Source organism: Argiope bruennichi, chromosome 8 (genome assembly GCF_947563725.1).
Source record: "Argiope bruennichi chromosome 8, qqArgBrue1.1, whole genome shotgun sequence".
Lineage (NCBI taxonomy): Eukaryota > Metazoa > Arthropoda > Arachnida > Araneae > Araneidae > Argiope > Argiope bruennichi.
This window is the reverse complement of record NC_079158.1, coordinates 9,201,740-9,226,865: the sequence shown is the minus strand read 5'-3', so window position 1 is coordinate 9,226,865 and position 25,126 is coordinate 9,201,740. Positions and strand designations below refer to the sequence as shown.

At 31.3% G+C, this 25,126-nt stretch overlaps 1 protein-coding gene across 1 annotated transcript; it reads right to left on the bottom strand.

Annotated features, from left to right (window-relative positions):
- Positions 1-24,836, bottom strand: LOC129981854 (lysosomal aspartic protease-like). The gene is made up of 9 exons (XM_056092888.1): positions 24,677-24,836; positions 19,509-19,641; positions 16,966-17,089; positions 14,634-14,767; positions 12,531-12,715; positions 9,525-9,647; positions 8,351-8,498; positions 4,997-5,095; positions 1-203 (listed from the first exon to the last, which is right to left on the bottom strand). The coding sequence occupies exons 1-9, from the start codon at positions 24,742-24,744 to the stop codon at positions 42-44; spliced, it is 1,176 nt and encodes a 391-aa protein (XP_055948863.1). The 5' UTR covers positions 24,745-24,836; the 3' UTR covers positions 1-41.
- Between the last annotated feature and the right edge of the window lie 290 nt (positions 24,837-25,126).

Sequence of the window (25,126 nt, the reverse complement as noted above, 5' to 3'; positions counted from 1 at the left end):
CAGAAGTGAATTTTTTTTATTCGCAATTTAAAAGGAACTGTTTATGCGGCTTCGGCGAATCCCACCCTGCTGTTGGCGTAGTCAAAGACAGTGTAGAAGCGTCCAATGAAGACATCGCCAAGAATCCACAGAGGACCGATGGGCTTGGGAATGTCGATGCCCATGAATCCGCTCAGGCAGATCTTTTGTCCCATTTGAGCCACCTATGAATAAAAGTGATTAAAGTCAGACTATAGATACATTCATAAGAAAAGAGGACGCAAAATACCATTTACCAACCGAATTTGAATTAGTACTGTTCCGGCCGCACACAACGCTAATCTGACATGAAAGAAACATATGCTGATATATTTTGAAACAGTTATCAGTGGGTATGTTGATGGGAGTATGATTTGTTACTCAATGTTGTTCTCTTTCTGCGCATTTCTGTCGAGGAGCAACGTACCTTGTCTACAAATTGACACGTCCACCCGAGAATTTGCGGACTAGGTACGAGATATCGATGTTGTTATGTAGCTCTTTTTAAAGACAGCAATTGTCTCAGTACAAATGTATTTCAGTAATAAAAGATATTTGGCTTATTATAGGGGTCTTTCCTAGATATAGACTGAGCGGCCAAATTATTATGACCATCCCCTCAATACAGTGTTGGGCCACCTTTAGCCCTCAATACTGCTCGCATTCTTCTTGGCATTGATTCTATGAGATATTAGTAGGCGGTAGGAGGAATTCGACCCCATATCCGATGAACTGCACTTTCTAGTTCCTTCAGATTGGATGGCACTGGATCCTGCTGTCTGATGCCCCGTTCCATCTCATCCCACAAATTCTCATTTGGATTGAGATTTGTTGATTGTGCGGGCCAACAAAGACAGATAAAGTCAGCGTGATGTTCTTCGAACTATCTGACGACAATACCAGCTATATGACATGGAGCATTGTCTTGCTGAAAGTATCCATCCCTGGCAGGGTACACCATTAACATAACAGGATGTACTTAATTTGCAAGAACACTTAAATACCCTTGGGCATTCAGACGTTATTCCACAGTAATCAAAGGCCTCATGCAGTGCCAACAAAGCATCCCCAAACCATAATATTGCCTCCTGAACTTGAAGTGTTGTAGCAATGCAGTTGGGGTCTATGTTTTCGTGCTCTTTTCGACATATCCGAACTCTGCCATCTACATGGTGTAGTTGAAAACGCGATTCATCAGACCACATGACTCTTTTCCACTACTGTCGAATCCTTATGCCTCTTGTTCAAGGCTGACAGCAGAGGCTTTCGAACAGAGAGGTTGTTGGCTCACATAGCCTATACGGTGAATTCTTAATGTGCGCCGCATAGTTCGTTCAGAGACGTTTGCAGTTGTTCCTTCATTAAGATTCTCCGCTATTTGATGTACTGTTGCTCTTCTATTGGAGTGGACAACTCTGGCAAGTCTCCTTTCAGCTCGAACATTCAGTATCCTATGGCAACCACAAGACTGACGTTGAGACCCGGTTTTCTGTTTGGTAGTCCACTCTCTGTACACATTAATAACTGCTGCTCCCGAACATTTCACAAGAGCAGCCGTTTTCCTGATACTGGTTCCGACGCTTTGAGCGCCTACAATAATCTCGCCTTCAAACTCAGTTAAGTCACGTTTTTTGCTCCTATCTCCGCGTGTAACACAGCGCAATTGATGGATGCCTTGCTTTCCCTTTTTGTATCTATCACTCCTTCTAGCGGCAGCACTGTAGCTCATTTTGCATACAACTGCCAGATGGTCATAATTATTTGGCCTCTCAGTATATTAAAGATGTGTAAATAAAAGTACTTCCCATCGACTCGAGTGCAGCATCCTTTGAGAAAGTCGAGTCAAAAAGGGAAATGAAAAAATAAGCGCAATTTAGAAAAATGTTACTCATATTAGGAAAAATATTTCTAATGTTAAAAATATAAATAAATAATAATGATTATAAATAAATATAATGAAAACTTTGAAATTGGTATATTGGAACTCAGTAGTAAGTGCTCATCTTTAGAAATGATCTGCTTTAACTTGCATTTGCATTGATCTCAAGTGATGCTTAATATTTTTTTATAAATGGTCTTAGGGTTGTTATTTGTCAATTAGTGAACAACTCTATTTTTTTCATAAAGATATTAAATTCTAGTTGACTAAAAGAGATTTTTTTTTTTCAAATAAGGTCCGTTTTGAAACAAAAAATACTTACTTTTTGAGGCTTTGTGTAATTCTCTTACTATTTTCTCTGTGAGTTTAAGCATTGTCAAAACGAAAAGAGATATTTTTTTCATGGAACCTGGGAGATAGTTATTCGGAGCCTTCAATAAAGCAATAAAATCGTTTTAGGGGGTCTGGAACACTGTCTCTGTTCACTAATACGGCGCGGGAATAAGCGATGCGCTGCTTTCGGCTGTGATTGCTCAGTTTCTTACAGCAGATTAACATGATCATTCTGAGAAAATATATTGTTAAACTCTTTCTGAGTTTAAAATTCGTGCAAATATTTCTCGTTCACCAATGGATTACATAAAGCAGAATGTGTATCAGCTCTGACCTTCACGTAAGTACTTAATACGTTTTGTTTCTCTTTATTAGCAGTATTTTCCAAGTTGTCATTTTTTGATTGTTACTACACATTAAGCCTAAGGCTGTGTTAGCGTTAGACTACTCATTGTAAGAATAGATAGGCGCGTTTTAATGATGCAAATAATTCTGATTTAATGTTCCATTTTAGAAATAGATTGTTTCTCATAATTTTTTTTTTTTTTGCTTTTTTTTTGTCAAAGTTTTCGTCCAATGGCATTTGAAAATTACGTTTTCAGTTTTTATAAAGTCCATAAAATTCCGAGTACCTTCTAGTTTTGAAAATATTGCTTATAAAAAGAGATTTCATGTGAGCACTTAAGACAATTCAGTCTTAAGTGCTCACATGAAAGGTGAGGATGGTACTGTATTTTGTATTTTTAAGTTAATTTAAAATAATTGTATGAAAACAATTTCATTATTTTTGATAAACATGATTGATGCTTAACATAAGAAGGAATTATTCTATTAATTAATAAAATTAATACAGCTCTTTTTAATTAATATATGCATCTTCAAAATTCTTAACTGCATTAAATAGACAGCTCAAAATTTATGTCATTCAAATCCTTAAACATTATATCTATTAATGATTAATTGTTCAATTACAATTTAAAAAATTATTAAACATTAAAAATATTTTGTTATTTCAGTTTATATTATTTTTCTGATGGCAGGCTTTCTTCTTCTTTTTTTCTTGGGGGAAGGGTTATTTACTGGATATATGAATAGAAAAACAGGCATGCGATTCCAGGTCAAGATAAATAAATAATCTGAGAAAATATATTTCAAAAATATTTTCTTAATTTGAATATATAAAAGAATTAAAATAATTGAATGTAGATTTAATTATTTGCTAAACAGAATCTTATTACAATAATTAAGTTTTAAATGAAAATAATGAACTGATTCTATAAGAGGAAAATCTGGCAAATAATGGTAAATGTGTGATAGCAATTACTGTATTTCTATTCCATAGAATCAATCAGAAACGAATTAAGAACTGATAACAGACTGAAGTTGCTTTCAAAATAATATGAGCTTTTGGAAAGATTTAATAGCCCTGTATCTTTGCCTTTCTGGATACATCCTTCATAAATTGAAATTTCATTTGCGATGCTGTGATTACATAAAAGGAATGTCACATTCAAAAAACTAATATTTGGAATAACAAGTTCTATGATAAAAAAAGTTATCACTTGATTTTTATAAGCGAAAGCTGACATATCCAAATGAAGACATTTTAAAGCATTTTTAACAAATTTAAAAATATTTCACTTTTGTAACAAGTTTACAGATACTCTCTTTATATTTACATAAAGACTTCTTATTAAGTGAATAGTTTTTAAATTATTTTATAAAAAACTTTTTCTGTAAATAAAAATACTTCAAATTGATTTCGAATATATATATGCTAATAATTTTATGTTTTTACTTTGTTGAAATCTACGTAAAATGATAAAATATGTAAATATTATCGTTAGTTATACAACAAAATTTTAAAACAACGGCATGGGAAACAACACAGTAAACGAAATGCAAGCATCTCTTATTCTTTCTACTTTCTTGGCTATTCCAGACCCGCAGGATGTGTTCTCATCAAAGCGGCCTCGGTTTCACTTCTCAGGTAGTGTCTAAAAAACGGTCACCGAGGCGTGTCTCCAGAGGGTGAAGGAAACGATGATCATTTAAGTGTTTGATCGGCTGTGTATGGCAAATGAATCGAATACCTGCCATCTAAAAGATTTGATCAGGTTTTGAGTATTGTCTTGAAGAAGTACCATACTGCTTGACAGTATTTCACTTCGTCTATTCTGGAAGTTTCTTTAAGGTCTCACATTATTAAGAAGTTAAGCTATCCCTCACAGCAGAACACGTGTTTTGCGTTTAAAAATGTCCCATGGGGCGTCCAGGTGTCATCTCCTGCACCGAAATAGTTTGCCCCCTCTTTGTGATGGCTCAAAAAAAAAAAAAAAGCATAAGCTACTCTTTTCATATTGTGTTCTTCTTTAAGCAGTTTAAGAACCAATCGATTGATGGCACTATTTCTTATAATGTAAGTTCTCAAATACAATTTTAAATAAAGATGATCTCAACATTAGTAGAAATCCCAATGAAAAATTGTGAACACTCCTTTTTTACCAGCTTGTTTATAATGACAGATGGCCTACAACTCGATTTGATCATTTTTCCGATTCTCCTCTCTAGAAATGCAGCTCGCTTGATGACTGCATTTCAGTATCAGTTTTCTTAAATTCACGCAGTGAAGTCTACAAGATGATACAGTGAATGCAAATGGCATCGGAATCTGTGCTGGAAGCTTATGAACGCGCGTATTTGATATTTGAAACGTTGTTAATAATTGGACCTTACTTCAGAAATGACCGTATAAATAGTACTTACTTCCACGACGTAGTCCTTTCCTTCCAGGTCGAATGTTTTCCCAGCGAAAGTGAAAGAAACTTTGGGCAACTTAGGAATCAAGTTGCAGTCGATGACGTACTGAAACGAGAGAGTGAAAAAATTCATTCTGCTCTAACAAAACTAGTCAGCACATTATAATATGCTAAAAAGGATTATTAATTTATTACTATTTTGTAAATATTAATTTGTATAATTTACGGAATAAGAATTTTTCATATTGAGCTTTTTTCGTAAATATTTATGTTGGGAAATGCTTGTTTTTGAGAAATTAAGAGCGTTTAGCAAAACAATTTCTATTTTGGCAGAATTCATTTTTTAAAAATTCCTTATTCATTAATATTTAAATCTATATGTAAAACGTACATCATATACCATCTGATAGTAATGTTACATTTCCTGGTTTCGTGACTTTAAATCTCACAAATATTTTAAAGAAAATTTTGACTTTGATTCATTCGATTCTCCGAATATTGACGGAAACCATTAGCGTCCTTATTGGCGCGAATGGGGGATCATATTTGCAGAAAAAACATCATTAAGATTCTGTTTTTTTTGTACAATATTGTTTATTATAAATTTAAGATAATAATTTAACTGAAAGAGAATATAATTTTCTGGAGAATTTTCTTTTTACGTTTAAATTAAACACTTGTTAATTTGCGTCTACAAATGGTATAGTAATTTATTTTTTAGGTTGAGATACATTATTTTCACGGTGCATTATTTTGCATGCATTTAAATTTTTGTCATCATCATAAATTATTGTTTAGCATAAATTTGGGTAGTCAAAGAGATTTCATGATTGTTTGAAAATGTAGCACCCTAAATACTTCAAATTATAATATAAATATTTCACAATAGTAGATATTTAATTTTGATACTTTTTCGCATTGAATTAGGAGATACTTTTCTCTTCTAATCAGCAAAAGTTCAATGCTTTGGCGAGTATGAAATCTTAAAGGAAGATGAAATTAAAATTATTAAATATGCTTCTCTACAAAATTCTATCTTTTACTACTTAGTGGAAGTTCAACTGGTGCAGAATTCCGCTTCCACAGCAGAAAAGATAGATTTTGAATTTTTATGAGTAAATTTAAATCTGCAAAATTAAATTCACAAACCACTTTTTAAGGGCAATCTCTCAACAACTTGGGATTGTGAAGATTCCTATAATGAAAGTTTGTAGAGTTCTGAGGTGGCTATTCGTGGATTAGATTTGTTATGAAACTGATAACCAATCAATTTTCTTTTGCATTTATGTACAAATTTCATTCACGAATGAAGGATTATCGGTGCCAAACACAACGGATCATCCTGCATTCGTGCTATGAAGCTGCGCGCGGTGATAATAGCGCTTCCTAGTGGCTGAATGTTCAGTACATCTAATGGATACTTTACATGATGACGAAAACAATCTGCAGGTCAGAATACAAAATTCAACCACTGTTGAATCACTCTGTAGAAGCAGCTGTTTGGAGGAGGAAAAGAAAGGGGTCACATCTAAGATTATTCCGCATACAACAGCAAATTATAATGAGAGATAGTAATACACTGCATTATGCGCTTCATTTCTGTTTCGATGCTCACGAAAGTAGGACAATCCGTTAAGTAAAGTGTGGTGCGACGTCGGTGGTGGCCAATGTGAACATTTATACTTTTTTTGAAGTATTCTTTTTAAGTATACTTTTTTGTCTATTTTCTTAATTGGGTTTTAATTGGATAATTCTATATTTGACTGTGAGATGTGGAGAAGTGTACAGAGACGAAGTACTGGAATTGTTAGCAGTATCATGATGTTTTGTGGTCACAGTTCCAAATTCGACAATTATAGCTTTAATGTATCAATATCGGTTAGTAGCAAAGTAATTTAAAATTATTATTTTCAATATTACTGCGATTTCTAAAAGAATGAATTCGGCTTGATTTGCAAGATTAAAAAGAATATCTTGTTTATGTGTAACTGGAATCGCAAAGAGATTTATTGCTCATTGTTCAATAACATGATAGGGATTCTTCTACAAAAACATGCAAAATGACTCGGATAACTATTTTCACAATATCAAAGAACATGTAGCAAATTAATAAGAGAAGATAGACATTGTATATGGATAATTTGGTTTAGTAACGCTGAAGAAATGTAGTCGCCCTTTTTGGAGAAACGATTATTTGAAAAAGTCGCTCGCTCATTTAGTCTCTTCACTAATGCAGATAAAAACAAAAGCATTCGGATTTTTTTTGTGTGTATAGTTTTTCTGGAATTTTTGGTGTCTGTTATGAAACTAGCTAGTGATGTCACGAAAAAATCAACACTCTTGATAGTTTCTTGAATATTTGATTCGTTGAACCTGTTGTTAAAAAGTGAAATTTTGTAGCAATTATGAAAATTGTGGGCGGCCCCCAAGCCCGAAAATGCGAACGGAGTTGCTTTTTTTTTTTTTTTTTGAAATCCTGTGAAATTCAAATAGCACGGGAACGTAGATGTCTGTAAGAGGGCATTTCGATTGGAGTTTTTTACATTTAGAGTTTTGGAAAGACTCGAAATCAAAAATTGCACCCCTCAAGTGAGTAACAGTGCTTTTGCGTAATATTAATCAAAATTGAGACTTTCTTGAGACACTCATTCAGGACGGTCATATTACGAAGCTGTTGTCGGAAAATGAAGTTGATTTTAGCTTACTAGCTCTGTGATAGTTTCAAATTTAAGTGAGTTATCTTTGTTGAAGTCTTGTCAAATAAGAGTTTTAGCCGTGTGAATTCGTATTAAAACCGCTATCGGAGTGGAGTGTTACAATATTGTTTTTCATTTCAGTATTGCTGACGAAGATATTTTTCTTAGTTAAGATAAATATTTCAATCATTTCTACTTTTCGTACAAAAACAATGATACTTATTTTTAATTCATATAGGTTTTATTTCATTATAAATCTGGGACTAACTTTTTGTATGTCAGCTTTATAATCAATATTATTCTTATATTTACATTAAATTATCCTTGCCTAAAAATAAATATGAAACCTTCGAATAATTTTTAAATTTCTATGCAAAATTATATCTTACTCTGTTATCTCAGAAAACGGTTCTCTTTAAGGTATCTCATAGGTTAATTACTGTCTTCAATATAAGATCAAGCTTAACACATTGAGGTCCAGTAGCCAGCTAGGCCAATAGTTGTCTCATCGGGACGATACATAGCGTTGTCAAGGAAATTTATCCAAAAGTCTTGAAGACAATAGGGGGAGGGGAATGGTAGAGAGACAATGATTGCGCACAATAATTGATCTAATATAAAAGCTACTTTAGACGGTCGGGCATTGAAAAGAAGTGCCCATTTACCTCTCCTTGTGTGAGGGGTGTAGCTCCTATTTCTTTGTTGAGTTTGTCGATTTCTGCCAAAGGTCCGGCGATCAGTGAGGTGCCAGTGTCGGCGATGGCCTCGCAGCCCCCGGAGCAATAGCTGGATGTTTTGCCATTTACTGAGACACTTCAGAGCAAGAAAGAAAAATAGGAAAATTATTCTACTAAGCAATGGACGCTATAATCAAAAAGTATTAATATATTATGTCCCATTTTTCAGTTCCGGTGAAAAAGTACAATATCTCTGCCTGTATCTACATAATTATAGCATTTCCGGTCAGAGGCTTCTAAAACCATTAAATCCTGTCGATCTGTAGATTTGCCACTGAATGTTTCTCTTTAAAACGGACAGACAATTGTTCGAATTTTGAAATAAAGGATTGGTGCGACATCTGTAACAGATGAAGCTAAAATGAGAACGTGGCCTCTGTAAGAAACAAGAGGAACTTTCCTATAGAATTATGGCATCTACATACCAATTAGTTGAGAAATCGGGCGCTGTCAATGTAGGGTCTGCGTAGGAGGATCAATGTAGGATTTCTGGAATCAGCTGATGATATTTCAGACTTTATGAGAGAAATTGCTGCTTATATGGGTCAAAAGGAATCGGAGGAAATGATTCAACCATCAAAGATTATAGACAAAACTTTTGTTAACAAAACAGAAAAAAATTTAAAAGGGTAATCCGAATATAGCGAAAAGCTTCCGAAAATTAGACTATTTATGAATATTTTTTTAAAAAAATAAATATATATTGTTTTTAATTAGTCTTCTACGTTCAGAAAATATGCTTATATAAATGGTCTAATCGTAGTTCAAAAACAAATTTACTCCATGCTTCATGACTTCAATGGCTTGGTGCTTGGTTTATTCTTACAAAGTTCTAGTAAGTAGGTTGGTCAAGTGCAAGTTAAGTCTGATATCGAGAACTCTTGGTGTCGTGTTATCTCTCTACTGATCAAAATTACGAAAGTTATCCTAGTTTTGCATTGAAACGGGACACTAGCATAGCTAGATCAATGCTTCAGCTTTCTATTTTCGTACCAACTAAATTACTATTCCTGGGTGTTTCCCTGCGTTTGAATTTGAAATTGAACGAACTGATTGAGTTAATTGAACGAGCTACTTGATTGCTAATGAAAGAAGTGCTCACCTATCCATGTGAAATTGCCAATATCCTTTCTTATCGACGGGTACGTAGGTGAAATCTCCCTTATAGTGCTTCGAGTCGGTGCCGCCGAAAATGATTTCGCCACCGCTGCTGGCGTTAGGGTTCCTGCAGAAAATGGAAAAAAAAAATTACGAAGAAAACGCATTTCTTAAGGTAACTAAAATAATGATGGCTAATTATCAATGGCCTAAGGGTCAAAGAAAAAATGGAAGCACGATGACGTATATGCTTTCAGCAATTTGGAATTAAATCAGTTTCGAAATACAATTTAATATTTTAGAATTTCCATTCATATAGTATATGGTGTGACTTAATTTCTTTACAAAGATCGTTCTTGGTCTCTTGAATCATATTTGCAAAGGCGGAAATTTTATATTTCATCACCTTCTCATTGAACTAGAATTCTGAAAGGTAGAACAGTTATTAGTTCTCCGTGACGACAGATTAAATCAATATTTTCAAAATTGAATAATTGATTCAAAAATTAATTTAAATTTATTTTCATGCAATATTATGTGAGCTTATTATTGAAATATTCTGAGAGATTATCTTTCATACCATATTAGGAAAATGGTAAATTGTTTTTATTACTAGAAAAAAAGTTTTTAAGTTTTTACAATAATATTTTAAAGACTAAAAAGTAGGAAATAATTTTCTTTTCCAAAACTTTGGAAGCAAAACCGATTTTAAAATGTGTGACCTTGAAAAAAATGTTAATACTATATGAATTTAATCATACTGATTGTCAGAAAAAAAAATTAAACCGTTTTTATAAATAAAATAATCCTGCGTGAAACTAATGAACGAAATTCCAATTTAAGGACGAAAATTCCAATTTAATTAAAGCTTTTCTGTCGTCTCTTATTAGCTTTTTCGCTTCTCTTATGACTCTCATATTTCTTACAAAAATATAATTATCTATATTTTTATTAACTAATAATAAAAGTGTCTTTTTTGAAAGATATTATTTTCCTATATTCTTTTCACTCTGTTACATAAGAACGGTGATTGAAAAGCAATCATGAAACTAGGATTAAAGCTTCAAGTTGATTTTTTATTGAAAGAGCGCAACGTACAGCCAGGGGATACGTAGATTATAAAAAACGCGATTTTCATACTCAAAGAATAATGACTGATTTTAACTCCGATTTACAAGCATTTTTTATTTTTTTCTTGTAAGAATGTTAAATGAATAAATCTATGATTAAAAAACTCCGTGATTTTATGTCTGAAATATAAACATAAAAATGTTTAAATTTACATACTTTTGTTTATATTGAAAAAATATTTTCTGGTAAATTTTAAGGTGTACGTACACACTTGAAGATTTTTTTAAAAATTTTAACTTTAAAAATCCAGTTTTTTCACAGTAGGTTATTAATATATGTTTAAATTCATTTCAGTGAGAAAAAACCATATAACACTAATTATTAATTAATTAAATAATATTTTTTGAGATAATTAGCCTATTTTTTAAAACATGTCTTAAATTCTAATTTTTACAGACACACAATTCTAGTTGGAAATTATGCCTACTATTAGTCTTCATGTTGTCTGCCTCAATCAAGTTATAAAAATGTATAGTTTTTTAAAACAGTTTTTTCATCAACGATGAATAGAAAAAGCGAGATTTTTTCTGTAATTTTAACTTTTAAACAGCTATTAAAAATTTATTTCTATAAATATAACTTTGATTGAGGCACAAAACATCCGCTATTTCATACAGATTATTTTGATACATAAATAACTGTATTTGGTTAATTTCTTGTTGAGTTATGATTGTTTGAATGAAGCAACATAGTGGGAAAATATCATTCTTCATAAAATGAGTTTTAAAAACATCGTAACTAGAGATTTTAATGAAAGCACCTCAAGAAAAATAATTATAACTCGAGAAATATTTCGAATGTTGACAATATCTTGGTATCGTTTGAAAGCTGAAGGATCAGAGAACATTATTAAGCAATAAAAAATATTCGATATTTTGAACGATTTTCGAATTTTTAAGTGTGTACATACACCTTAATGAATGATAATATAATACTGGGATTTTGAATGAACTCATATCAAACTTGTAAATTATAAGTTAGAATTCATTCAGATCAAAGTCAGTTAAAACAATTCCGAATAAAAATCATAACAATGAAATCATTTGCTGAAAATTAATAAATTATTCAAAATTGATTTGTAAAATGTTATGTACGTCAGATTTTGAGTTCTCACATTTTTCTCTTCTTTTCCCTCAACTTAAAAGAAAAAATAATTGTATACAATGATTGTTAAAATTGGCCTAGGACATCATACATAAATGATGTGCGTGTCATGTTCCTTTACCTGGAAGGTAAATACTTGATTCAATGAATACTTGGTATGAAATAATTTATAAATATGACATTTATAATTTATAATTATGACAGTATAAAATAAATTTCACAACCAAGGCCGTTTGTGAAATTTCGTAATCTTGTATAAAATTACAACTAGGCTTCTTTTAAATAAATAAATAAAATATAAAAAAAATAATAATAGGATTTTTTTTAATCATTTCTTTATCAAAGTTAGCAATATAATATTTCTGCTGAGCTACTTTAAGTCTAAAAAAAAAAAAAAACACGAATTAAATAAAAAAAGCAGTTATTTTTAAAAACGGATATTTTTAGAATATAATTATTGCGTCATTTACAATTCATCATTATAGATAGTAAGAAGTCTTAAAATTAATTTTTTTACGAAATTCGTTTCTTGATAGCACCAGTCGTATGTAAGTAAATTAATACATAAAATTGTAGTTAAAATCCAAAAATAATAAAATATAGTACATTATCATGAAAACATTTAAGTATAAAAAAATTATTAAACTGTAGAATATGGGGAAACGAGTGGAAAAATGGATTGCAAGATTCCAATTTTACAATCGTGGCATTTATTTTTTTTTATCCCTCTTGATCTCCGCCCTAAACATAATCTAAGGAAGGGAAGAGAAATTACCTGTTGAGGTAGAAAGAGAATTCGGCATTGTCGACGAGCTTTTCCTTGAGCATGTTGTCGAAAACGGGGACGACGCCGTCTACAGAAATGGTGCTGAAGCCCAGGCCGAGGATGCCGTCAAACTTGGCCGCTACAAACGTCAGGCCGGGCTCTGTTATGGCTTCTCCGAACGTCTGACCAGAGATCTGCAGTCGATAGAGGAAAAATTGCAGAATATGATGAGATATAGAGCAATATTGTGCAATCTCGCTTGGCATGTTGTGCCACTTGCTTAAGCGTGCGCTAATATCAGAGTTTCATTTTACATTCAGTGAGTGGCGGTTTCCCTTTTGCTCACAGAACTCAGCCCCTTTTATTTCAATAAAAGCTTGCTTTTCCGTTTGCAATTCTATTTAGTTATTTTTTTAACAGTGAGAATCCGATGAAAATTAAAAAGCGGAATAAAAATAAAGGAAGAACGCTGTAGATAAGTAGAGTCCAGGGGAAGCTTCGGAATTGTCTTAAACAGTATAAGAATTTGGCTCTATGCATTGTCAACAGACATATCAAAAAGCAAAATTCGACAATGAAACTAACCAAAAGCCGGCAAATCAAAAGCGAGGATTTTTTTTTTGTTCGTCCCACACATCCAAAGTTGAATTCGCTCTTTTGATTTTATTTTTCTTTCGCTTTTTATTCGCTATTTTTTGTTTTTGATTATGCTTTCATATTTCCACGATAGTATTGTATCTGTTGAAGGAATGTTTGATCTCCTTTATTGGAAGTTATTCACCGAAAATTGGAACAGAATATCGCAATTAGACGTTTTGAGTGAGGTGATTTTTTAAAAAAAATCTTATGTTTCAGTTGTATTCCAATGAAAAAATTATTTTGCCACTCTATGCGTTTCTGAGTCGTCACTGGTAACGCGAGTGCGATTTGTATGATTTTGAAATCTAATAGATATCGATGATCATTAGCGCATCGCATTAACTTCTTCGCGTGCATGTTATTGTCCGCCTGCGAAGAGGAATGTTATTGTCCGAATTGTAAAAATTCAAATTCTATGAATTCTGAAATATTATTAATAAGTGTATTTGCATCGAGTTTTGAAATCATGATTAAATACATTAGAATATAATTTATGATTTTTACATAGGGATTAATAGTTGATGAGAGTTTAATGTATTCGATATATCTGATATTCATATCACTAGTTATCTCCCACTTGGCAATTATTGTAAAATTAAAAAGTTATATTTGTTTAAAATTTATTCTTTCCTTTTTATCCACCTTAACAATTGTATGTTTTTATGAGTGAACAAGGAAATTTTTAATGAATAATTATGATCATTTTTTGTCCCAATTTAGCTATATTATATATATATTCACAAAATTACTAAGAAATAAACGGAAATAAATCATTAATAGAGTCATTAAGTTGAAAATGTAAATTTGAATTGACCTGCTGTCAGAAAAGGTCCTTATATTGTGTATTGCATGGTGTTGAGAAATGTCTCCATCCACCCCTGATTGGGAACGATTCTACATCCTTCACTGCTGTTCACAATTTTCTTCACGTACTTTCGTTTGTTTTGTTTATTTTCCTTTGCGAATAGAAGAATCGAATAAGAAATGGCAATATTATAAGAATTCTGATTTTTTCGGGCTGCAGATGCGATTTTTATCAGTAGAAATTATGTTTGGATGCTGTTATGAATTACTTTAAGAGTCTTTTTGTAATCATTTTATTTTGTAAATAAAGGGTATTTAAAATAATAGTCATTAAAATTAGTCTGGCATTGAAAGACAAGTGAGACTCGCCGTAGCAAAGGATTTTGACCCCCGAACTGCAAACACATTCATCTTCTGAGACTTTAATTGAAGAAAAGCTGAACTCAAGCCCTCCCTCTATTATGCAAATGAGTCCTCCCTTTCTTATGTCGAATCAGTGCACGTTATAAAGCACCTCTGACAGCAGACCAATTCATTTCCCTTTATTATGTGATGCCGCAACTCCGAATCATGCGTTGCGCCCCAAACAGCTCTTGCGTTATTTCCAAACGGAACGTTCATCTAACTATGCTGATCTCGAAAGCAAAGAGTTCAAAAGGAGGTTCTCACTTTGGTTTGACCGATGGTCAGTGTGTCCGTGCTGAGATATCCGGTCATGCTGCCGCTGCCATACTTGATCTCGAGAGCGGTGCCGTTGGGCTTGTATGTGCTGGACTTGCTGCTGTCATACTTGTTGTGGAGAACTGGAAGGAAACCGTTATTAAAGTCATTCAGCTTTGGCACAATTGTTTCGTCAATGGCAATTCAGGCTGACAGTAAGGCTTAAGATGTTATTGCTAAATAATTCCAAATATGAGGATATTATATTTAAATGTAAATTATGCAGTACTTTTATTTCCAAATAACCTATTCTGCGCGACAGAATTTCATAAAGGTAACTGAATTTATTTTATTTTTTGGAGCTCCTGAATTCCAAGAAATGCCAGTTTCCTATGTACTACCAATGGAAGTTGTCGATGATTATAGTCTAAGTTACAAAGATGAATTCTTTCAATAAACAGATTGAAACAAACACATAAAGAGTTATTTTGTTACATGTTATCGAATTTTAGTAAAAGAGTAAGTAACCTACAACAAAGGTTTAGATTTTGGGAAAACTACAATTTTTCGCATCCTGGAGCGTAGATTTATATTATATCACTCCAGAAATGAAAAAGGTAGACCAAAAAACATACAGTATAGTAAAATGAATGCGGTATCAAGAATATTATATACTAGCCGCCTTTGGCGACCATCCGGTTCGCCAATTTTAATGTTTGTTAAAATTTTAATAATTAAATATTTTATGCAATTCCAACTTTAATAGATTCTTCAGCAAAATATTTTAAAACTTCAAATTTTGATAGTCATATAATTCACTCATAATATTATAAAGGCCTTCAGTCATAACGTGATATGTATCTCTCTCATTTTCTGTTACCCCTCGTAGAATTTATGCTTTAAATTAAAGTGTAAATGATTAATCTGCAATTAATATAATAATATTTTTTACTGAAACAAAGCATTTTTTTAATAATATGATTACTGATAATAGAGTCACTGAGCGTTTAAACTTTATGGGCACTAAAGAATATCTTTCTTAATTTATGTAATATCTCAAGAATTTGTCAACAAAATTTTCTCAGATTCATCATGAACAGATCGATTCATTAACAATGTTTCATTTTAAATGCATCAAACATTAAGAAAATAAAATGAATCGTTTAAAATAATCGGTCTAAAACAGGTTTAAAAAAACTACTTAAAAAACGATGTACTTAAAACTATAAGCATATACAAAAAAATATATAACTAACATAAATACAATTTAATTACAAAAGCATGCAACTAACCTAAAAATAATTTCAATCATTGAAAACAAGTTAAAAAAATACTTACAAAACGATGCACTTAAAACTATAAGCATATACAAAAAATATATAACATAAATACAATTTACTTACGCATGCAACTAACCTAAAAATAATTTAAATCATCCGTTAATAGTGGTTGTCATGACAACAATCAGAACAATGTGCATGCGTGAATTTTCTTCGCCAGTTAGGTAACGCAAATGCGTGAATTTTTCTACGCCAGTTGGGGTAACGCTATGCAGATTATACATTTTTAATTTCCTTTATTCTGTGTTATTTTAATTCAAAAGTACTTCAGAATAAATCTGAAACATGGATTAATTAACAATGTTTAATTTTAAATGCATAAAACATTAAGAAAATAAACAGAATCGTTTGAAATAATCCGCCGAAAAACGTTAACCCTTGCCTCATTACTGTTGGGAGAAAAAAAAACCTGAAGCCTTACTCATTTGGCGGTTGGGGAAATGGAAGATTTTTTTGGTGGGAAAGTTAGTTTTTAATTAATAATTAAAATTCTAATTAAAATTTCAAAAAACGGGACCCCAGGTGCACATTCCCAACCTCTAAGGTATACATGTACCAAATTTGATAGCTGTATGTCAAATGACCTGGCCTGTAGAGCGCCAACACACACACACACACACACATTGAGCTTTATTATAAGTATATAGATATATATATATATTATGAAATTCCTAAGCAAACTTTAATAGTAGATATATCTCATTTGAAATTATGTAAATCTTGGAATTGTCATAATTGGAGAACTTAAGGACAATTGAAATCATGATAAAACTTTAGCAGAGTTTTAAATAAATGTAAAATGCATTTTTTATTTAAAAACTAAATAAAACAAAACAGTGCTTTAGAAAAAGAACGACAAAATTTTAGGCTACCTTTTTAAAATTATAATTTTGTGGTTATTTTATTTCCTACAAAAAATGAAATGGGATGGTCAAATTTTTGATCGTGAGTTTCTATTTAAATAAGCAACTATAACTGTGACTTAAATGTGTGATACTTACGGCAGGCGATGTTCGTCCACTTGCACTTCTTGGAAGGCACCCAGAGATTGGACGATCCTGTGTCAAACACTACTTTGAAATTCTGAGGAGGAGTTCCGAGAGAGATTTGACCGTAGTACTGAGCCTGCAGAGGAAGGAAAAGAGAGACTCAGGTTTCATGTGTTATTGTTTCGGATGTATTTCTGAGATAATTTCATTTCCAGTAAATCCATTAATTTTCAATATGAATTACATTTTCCATTAAAATTTTCCACTCATTCCACATTTTCCATTCATTCCACATAAATTGTGCTATATGACAGTGAATACGGGACAAACTGATTTTAAAATTATTTGTATATTTATAATGAATTGTTAATAATGTAAAGAAAAGTAGAAAATGAAAAAAAATTAAAAAATTAGATTAAAAAAAACAAAAGATATAGTAATCAAATCTGTTTGTAAATGCTTTGCTTTATTTTAATGGTAACTCCGGAGTTAAATGAAAACATAGCTACAAATGTACCAATGATTGTCTCTGCGAATGAATATTCGAAACTTTACTGTAACCTGGTTCTATATTCTAAAAATTTTTTTAAAAAGTTTGATGCAATATACGCATATTATGATACAACATATATGTAATACAACATGCAACATAATATATTATGTTCCGTCTATTTGGCTTGTTATATTTTCAAATTCTCATGTTCTCATTTTCAAAGACAGACTGAAAGTATAATCCGCTGATGAATATGTCTACTATTTAATCTAGGGTAAATCGTAGAATGTAGCTAGACACGGTAATTGTTCACGTAAATATGACTTATTATATCGCATTCTTTTAGCAAAATCTATGTTCAAGAAGTTATACAGCTTATAAAGAAAATACAACCACTCATTTATATTTAACACAATTCGTCGACTAAATCGTGGAAAACTCACAGAAACTGGAGGTCGATTGATGGTTGCAACACATCAATATCCCGAAGTTAAACAACAGGTGAGAACGACGATAAATCTGTTTTTCAGCAATAAATGCAGCAAAAAATGAATTTTAATTACTAGAAGCAAGGGCTTCGAAAAAAACTGATGAGAAGAAAAGTTTGCAATAAAGTGAAGCACTTTTAAAAATATCGGTGATAAAGAGCTCGCATGCAGTTTAAAGTATTACACAAATTGAGTTATGCCGATATTGATGACTTCACAATACCTAATAGCTTGATATTTGTAGTTTACAATTCTTTTCTTAAGAATGTAACACATTTTAATATGCAGGTACAGTGAACTGAAATGCACTGCCTTCAAAATCACTCATTTTAAATAAGCTTGCTGTTCTATTTTCTATCGGATCTGGCCCTGAGATGTCGGCTTTTACTGTAGTGATTTGTTCAAGCGTCTGTCACTTTTCTACCATGAGAGATGAACTTAATCCAACTGAGTGGCGATAGAGACAAATTCTTTTATTGTGTGATCAGTCATTTGAGAGTGAGAAGGAACAACGTTTCCTTTTGTTATTTCTCTTTATAGCCGAACTTTGCATTTTTATTATATGCTTAAATTGGGAAGTAAAGAGGGGAAGCGAAGAATAAAGAATTATGTAATTTCGACTTCCAATCAAATCGAATTACTATTCTTGTATATAAGAAGCTTGTATATAAGGCTGGAGCATTCTTCCCTCGAATCACACAATGTAGCGCTTTTTTATGTTACACTTCGTAGAACTGTGAAGAGAATCTAGTCCGTTTCTGCATTTTTTTCCCTCTTGTTCAGACAAAATGCTACTAAAAAATTTAGAATTAATGAGGTCAAGATTACGTACTATCTTTTATTTATATAATTGTTGCACTTTTGAGTTAAAACGTGCAAATACATACGGATAGACAAACAGAAGCATAGAAAATTAGCTTGTAAAAATGATTCAAAATATGATACATTTTTATGATTTTAAGCATATCTACTAGTTTGCTATCAATGATTTTGATGACAAATCCAGAAAGTTAATTTGAATTTCTGAATTATTGGGCTCATATGCACCGATGTGCAGAATTCCCTTTGACGGATATCGTTTAAAATTTGACGAAGTTCTCTAATAGTGGTGTGCAGTAGGAATACAAAATTTCAACATTCTAACTAGCTGCATTTTTGAATTTGAATATTTAAAGACTTAATTTCAAAAATGGATTTTGCCAAGACCATCTTTGAAGAATTCTGTTGTTTTTGTTGTTACTTATCTCACTTTACAAGCCCTCACTTTACAAGATCTGTTAGCGATTTAAGCCGCGTGAGCATCTCTTGTTTTTTCAGTAGCGCCACTTAGGGCCAAGAGTACGACTTAGCTACTTCATCCGTCACATTCACTTGCACAGCCCCTTTTTACAGGGGGGGGGGGCACATTCACATACCTCACAGATAGAACACAGAAGAAGATCAATCATGCCCGAACCGGGACGCAAATAATCACGAGGAAGACGCGCTACCCCTATGCATGATTAAAGTGCGCTGGTCATTCGCTTAATTTTTACTTAGAATGTGTAATTCTTAAGTAACGATGAGCCACTTACGTCCAAGTAGTTAGAGAGGGGTTCCGGGAAGGGTGTGCTCTCGTCGAATCTTCTGGTGGGTAGGGCCACTTCAATGGGAGTGCCCACTTCATGCAGATGGTGACGGACGGGCTTGTGACGGTGCAGAGGAAGCCTGCAAATGGACAAAAAAATTTTACATACTTGGTCTTGAGAAACTGATTCCGTATTGGTTGCTAATTAGCTTCAAATGGCAGTAATTTATCGAATTCAACTGTAATGTGTTGTCAACGTTATACAAAATACAGCTTTATGTTAATATTATACAAAATACAACTATATACATATATATATGTAATTATTGCATTAATGAAATGTGCAAATATTTTTCTTATTTAAATTTATTATTAAAACTATTTTGATTATTTTCTTAATTAAAATTTGTTAGGGGAAAATTTAAATTTTCCTATGAGAATAAAAAAATTCTATATTTAATATTTTCATAGTTTGATTATGATATAAAATCCAAATTCTGTTGGAACTTCTTAATTAAAAATTTCTTTACATAGCTATTACATTATGTTTCTTCATTAAGTAATACTTCTTCAGTATTTTTTAAATGTCATGTAATCTTTACCATTGATTAAATCTAAAAGAAGAAAGATTAATAATTTGTGAGAAACTTCCAATTGCAAATAAAGTGTTAATTCATCTCTGTTTTATCAAGGAAATAAATACTCTCAGCCTTTTTTTACTAAGAGAAGTTAAATTTCTCAAACATTAAAAAATAAATCATTTATATACTTAAAGCGCTAATTTTCCTTCAAACATTTTTGAATTTACATTGAACTTTTTTCTCCCGTTCATTTAATAACAAATATTGTTATTTTAATTTTTAATATTATTGCTTCATATATTTTTGATCTATATATCAAAATACTGTTCTCTATATTATTTTCATAAAAGATAGTATAATGCAATTAAAACATTTATTACAAATGCTTTAAATTAAAAATTTTCGTTAGTATGCAATAAATTATTTAAAGCATCAAATTCCCAAATAAATAAAAAAATAAAGATCTGCTAAAAATAATTCAGTTAAAGAAAAAAATAATTAGAAAAGTTAATAATACATTTTGTAAATCATATAAATAAAAATTAGTGGATAAACTGATTTTACTGAAAACATTCCGGTTGGAAAAATCTTAATCCTATCCGTTAATCCGTTAGAAAAAATAACGGATGCAGAATGTTATAAAAAGGGAAACTAAATTTTTCAAATGAAAATTCTTTGTTAAAAAGTAATTAGGATATTGAATGTGATATTTTCTTTTTATATTAATGTGGAACTGAAATTTATGATTTTTTTTATATTAAAGTTGCTTAAAATTTTTTATACTGTTGTGGAGGTCTATGATGGCTCCACAATTGAGATTGAGATCTAAATAATGCGGTGTAACTAATTAAAATAAACTAAGGAAATGCGGTGTAGCTATAAGGATGAAAACGATGCTTCTATAAAATGCGGTTTATTTCTATGAGAAGGGGCATGGAGTCACCCCACTACCAACGGTAAGCATCGCGTTCGAAGTTCTGGCGGGTCATGACCCCGCGCAGTTACAAAAAAGGGAGCAACCCTAGAATGGGCGCTTGCCAACTTGGCGCGTTGGTAGCAAAGTACTGAACATATACAAAGATATATAAATGAACTTACTGTTATAAGAATTCAAACAATTTTTTATGACCAAGAAACAAATATAATAATAAGTGAATGGAATAAAATAACTAGACATTACCCCTCCAAAAGAGATTTATAAAAAATTTGAAATTGTTTGGTAATTATAAATCTATTAAATTTTCTAAAAAACAGAGTCATATAAATGATTAATTAGAATGGCAATATTAACGAATTTTAAATAATAATATTTTATTTAAAACTGGAGGGAATAATAAAATGTACGATGAAGTAATCGAATTCATGTAAATATTGATCAAGAAGTGTTTTAGAATTTTGTTTTAACAAATCCAGTTCATCATAACAGATTTACAAAAAGTTGCTTCTTGGATATTTTATAACGGAGAAATCGTTTATGTTTCTAAAAACAATAAGATAAACAATTATAAAAAAATTAATTTTTTCAATAGAGAATTAAATAATGTTTGTTGAAGATATTGCAATGAATTTTAAATTCGGAAATCCGATGGAATTAATTATAAGGCAAGAATCTTATAGTTTAAGAATGAGGCAGTTAACTTGACAAAGATAGATATGTAGAGTTCAGATGAATATATATTATTTTCTTAAGAGAAAGATCTTTAAGATAACTGACTAGTTTTGGAGATGAATTAAAAAAATAAGCAAAAAACTATTCAATAAAGCTAAAAGCTACAAATAACTAATATAGCCTCAAAAGATCGCAATTAGAACATATTATCATTGGTTTCTGAAAAACCTAGACTAGTTCATGAAAGTTTAGCAAAATTTTTAATGCGAAGAAAAGCATCGTTAGTAGAGAAATAATGAAAATATTTAATTTTTATTTTACTAACTTAGTTCTCAAATCACCTAGGATGTAATAGATCACAAGGTAAAAATTATTTAGTTAATAAATATTTTGAATTTGTCCTTAATGATTTTTTTGACAAAAGTTCTCTATGTTTTGAACAGAAAGTGTCTTTAAAACATAACTAATTAAAGCTATCCTAAATATTTGGCATATGCGTAACCAAGTATATTGAAATTTGAATCGCTTTTCAGATATCACGTTTTTTAAGACCCATCATAATGATACATAATTTCTTCAAAAAATGAATTTAAAAATTTTCTTGCAGGTAAATCAATCTAAATGCATTAGAAAAAGCACTGCTTTCAAGCCTTTTGAATAGAATTGTCTGAAATAAACAAACTGTGGCTGGATAAGTAGAGTTGTATCTATAGTTCTATCTTAAATAGATTAAAAATCGATATTGTTTTAAAATCTGCAAAATTTATGTTTTATTTTTGTATTATAAATGAAATTTTTCGAGGAAAAGCACATTTACAATCACCGGGTATTTTAAGAACAAATCAGCAAGGGAAGAAGGTTATGATAGAGATGAAGGAAGTTTGATAAGAACAATTGGGATTTCATTTCTAAATAATATCTGCGTTGTGTTGAGTTTAAGTCATTCAGCAATGAACTTCAGCCTATCGAAAACTATCTGACCAATGGAGTAGCAGATCAAAACATCAAGAATCCTTCTAACAGCCCATCGGGAAAACATTTCGAAAAATCAGATCAATATATTACAACACGTTTAATAACACTAGTTTCCAAATATCAAAATATGAATAATGTAAGCGTAACGAGGTGGTTGATTGAATAAAAAAACCTTGTAACATCACAATGATCTAACTTTTGACTTTTTTTTTTTTGTAGTTGCAACATTGAAGAGTTGTGATGAAACTGAGACTTTCCTGTACTGAATTTAATAAAATTTAGAACTAAGAATGCAAGAGTCGGAAAATATTTGTAATTTAAGCGATAATTTAAAAATTTTGTCATGAATTTGAAATTTGGAGCTCCATCACAGAAAACCTTCCTAAAAATATTCAATATTGATTATAGACAAATTCCACTGCAGCGCGATTCTCCCATTCTTATTCATTTCATTTTTTTTTCGTGCGGGGTAAGGATACGTATTTGAACATCGAAATGCATTTAAATTTAATAAAAATGTATTCAGATTCTTTTTTTATGGATTTCGTTTTGTTAAAGTTGCTGGCAAATAACCAAATCAGATCTTTTGATACCAAATCAGATCTTTTGATTCTCGTTTCACAGCAGAGGTGGAACTTCGAGATCGATATTTCTGAAGTTTTAAAATTTTGTTAATTGAAATATTTAAAAATGTTAATTAAATATTATAATGCGCTCTTTTAATAATTTCAAGAATTATTTGGCAATAAATAATTAAATTTTTATTTAATTTTGCAAGTGACGCCATCCATTATTGAATTTGAGAAAAAATGATCAAAAGATTTCATAAGATTTATAATAATGGATTATGAAATATATCAAACGCTGTATTTTAGACAAATGAAATAGAAAATAAAAATAAAAAAGATGTTAAATCTGACTTTTATTAGGGAAATAAAAAAGTGGGAAAACACATTTTTTTTAAAACCAAAATCTCTGACTCAAAATAAAAACACGAAACATTGAAAAAATTATTATAAGAATACAAAATTGTAATGAGTACCATACGGAAAAAATTCTTAAAAATTCGTTAAAAACTAAGATATATTTTGAACAATACTTTAAAATTCCTTAAGGTATTTCTAAAAGAATTTCGCTCTTTTTTGGATTTTGCCTTGACACCCAGAATTTTGATTAAAAAAAGGTTTTTCTTTCCTTAGTACTGACTAATAGTAAAATTGCCATAGAAAATAGGAACCTCTATAACTATCGAGTATTTTTTATCTCAAAATCGGTATCGATGGAAATGATTCCAGGTGACGGATTATTCGAATTAATAAATTGATTGAACGAGTTCAATAACTACTACATCGAAATTTTTCCATTACGCTTATAGATTTTTTTATTTGGGTCGACTTTTATCATGAAATAATTTTACAAACGAACTCTTATGTAATTGTAATGAACAGATATGTAAGAGATATAAGATTTTGGAAAGTGGGCCTTCCAAATGGGCAATGTATAAAATGAGTCACGTAATATTTTGACGATATTTCTGAAACTTATTTTTTAAAATATTCTTATAATTACTACAATAACATAATTTGACCTGGATAAAATAATAAAATAAATTTATAAGCAAAAAAAAAAAAAAAAAAAAAAAAAAATAGTGATTTTTTTATAATTCCTTAAGCATGCCTGTGAAAAGAAGTGCAACACAGTAGAATGTTCCTACGAGAGCAAAGAAGAAATGCTAGAATGTCGGATTAAAAAAAATTGTGTGCATATCTGTTACAAATGAAAAAAAAAAATTGAAAACTTCTAATAGTCTAGCACGAATGCCAAATCGATGTAGTGTATCTTGGTTTCTTTCATGAAAAAAATTCAGAGATAATTAAGTACGTTAATCAGCCATCTGAATGAGGCTATCCATATCAGCTTCTTGAGGATGCAATGTTAACTACTGGAGGTGTCCCGTTGCACATCACACTTAAATGCGACAAATGTTCGCTTCAGGGAAGGTGGACTCACCTGAGGAGGCGTTCTGCGCCGGACAGCGCGAGCAGCGAGAAGACAGCGAGGCAGATCAACAGTTTCATGGCGAGCACGAAAGTTGAGGGATCATGTCCGCCGCTCCTTTAAATCAGAGGGTCTAATCAGAGACTCGTCACGTGCAGCTCATCAGGATATGTTTTCATTACAGAACAAAAGACTTTATCGTCGTTTCGAAAAGTCACTGTTTTTTTGCTCTCGAAATCTGGAATGATATCGATCACTGATAAGAAAACTGAATCGTGTCAGCAGTTATCCAAAGTCCCGACACTTTCGAGTCGAAAGGATTGTTTAGAAATTAAAATCAGCTGAAATTATCAAACAGGCAAAAGGAGGTGCTTGTCGGATGGTATTTAGGATTTTTTAGAGTATTTAGGATTTTTTAAAGATTGAACTTTGAGCTTTCGCTTGAAAATTTTTTCAAATTAA

Excerpts from the sequence above, each read along its gene's own strand:
- LOC129981854 (XM_056092888.1), bottom strand. The coding sequence starts at position 24,744 with ATGAAACTGTTGATCTGCCTCGCTGTCTTCTCGCTGCTCGCGCTGTCC. Across the intron at positions 9,648-12,530 it reads TTCTCTTTCTACCTCAACAG|GAACCCTAACGCCAGCAGCG; the intron begins GTAATTTCTCTT and ends CATTTTCTGCAG. Across the intron at positions 204-4,996 it reads GAAAGGACTACGTCGTGGAA|GTGGCTCAAATGGGACAAAA; the intron begins GTAAGTACTATT and ends TTTTATTCATAG.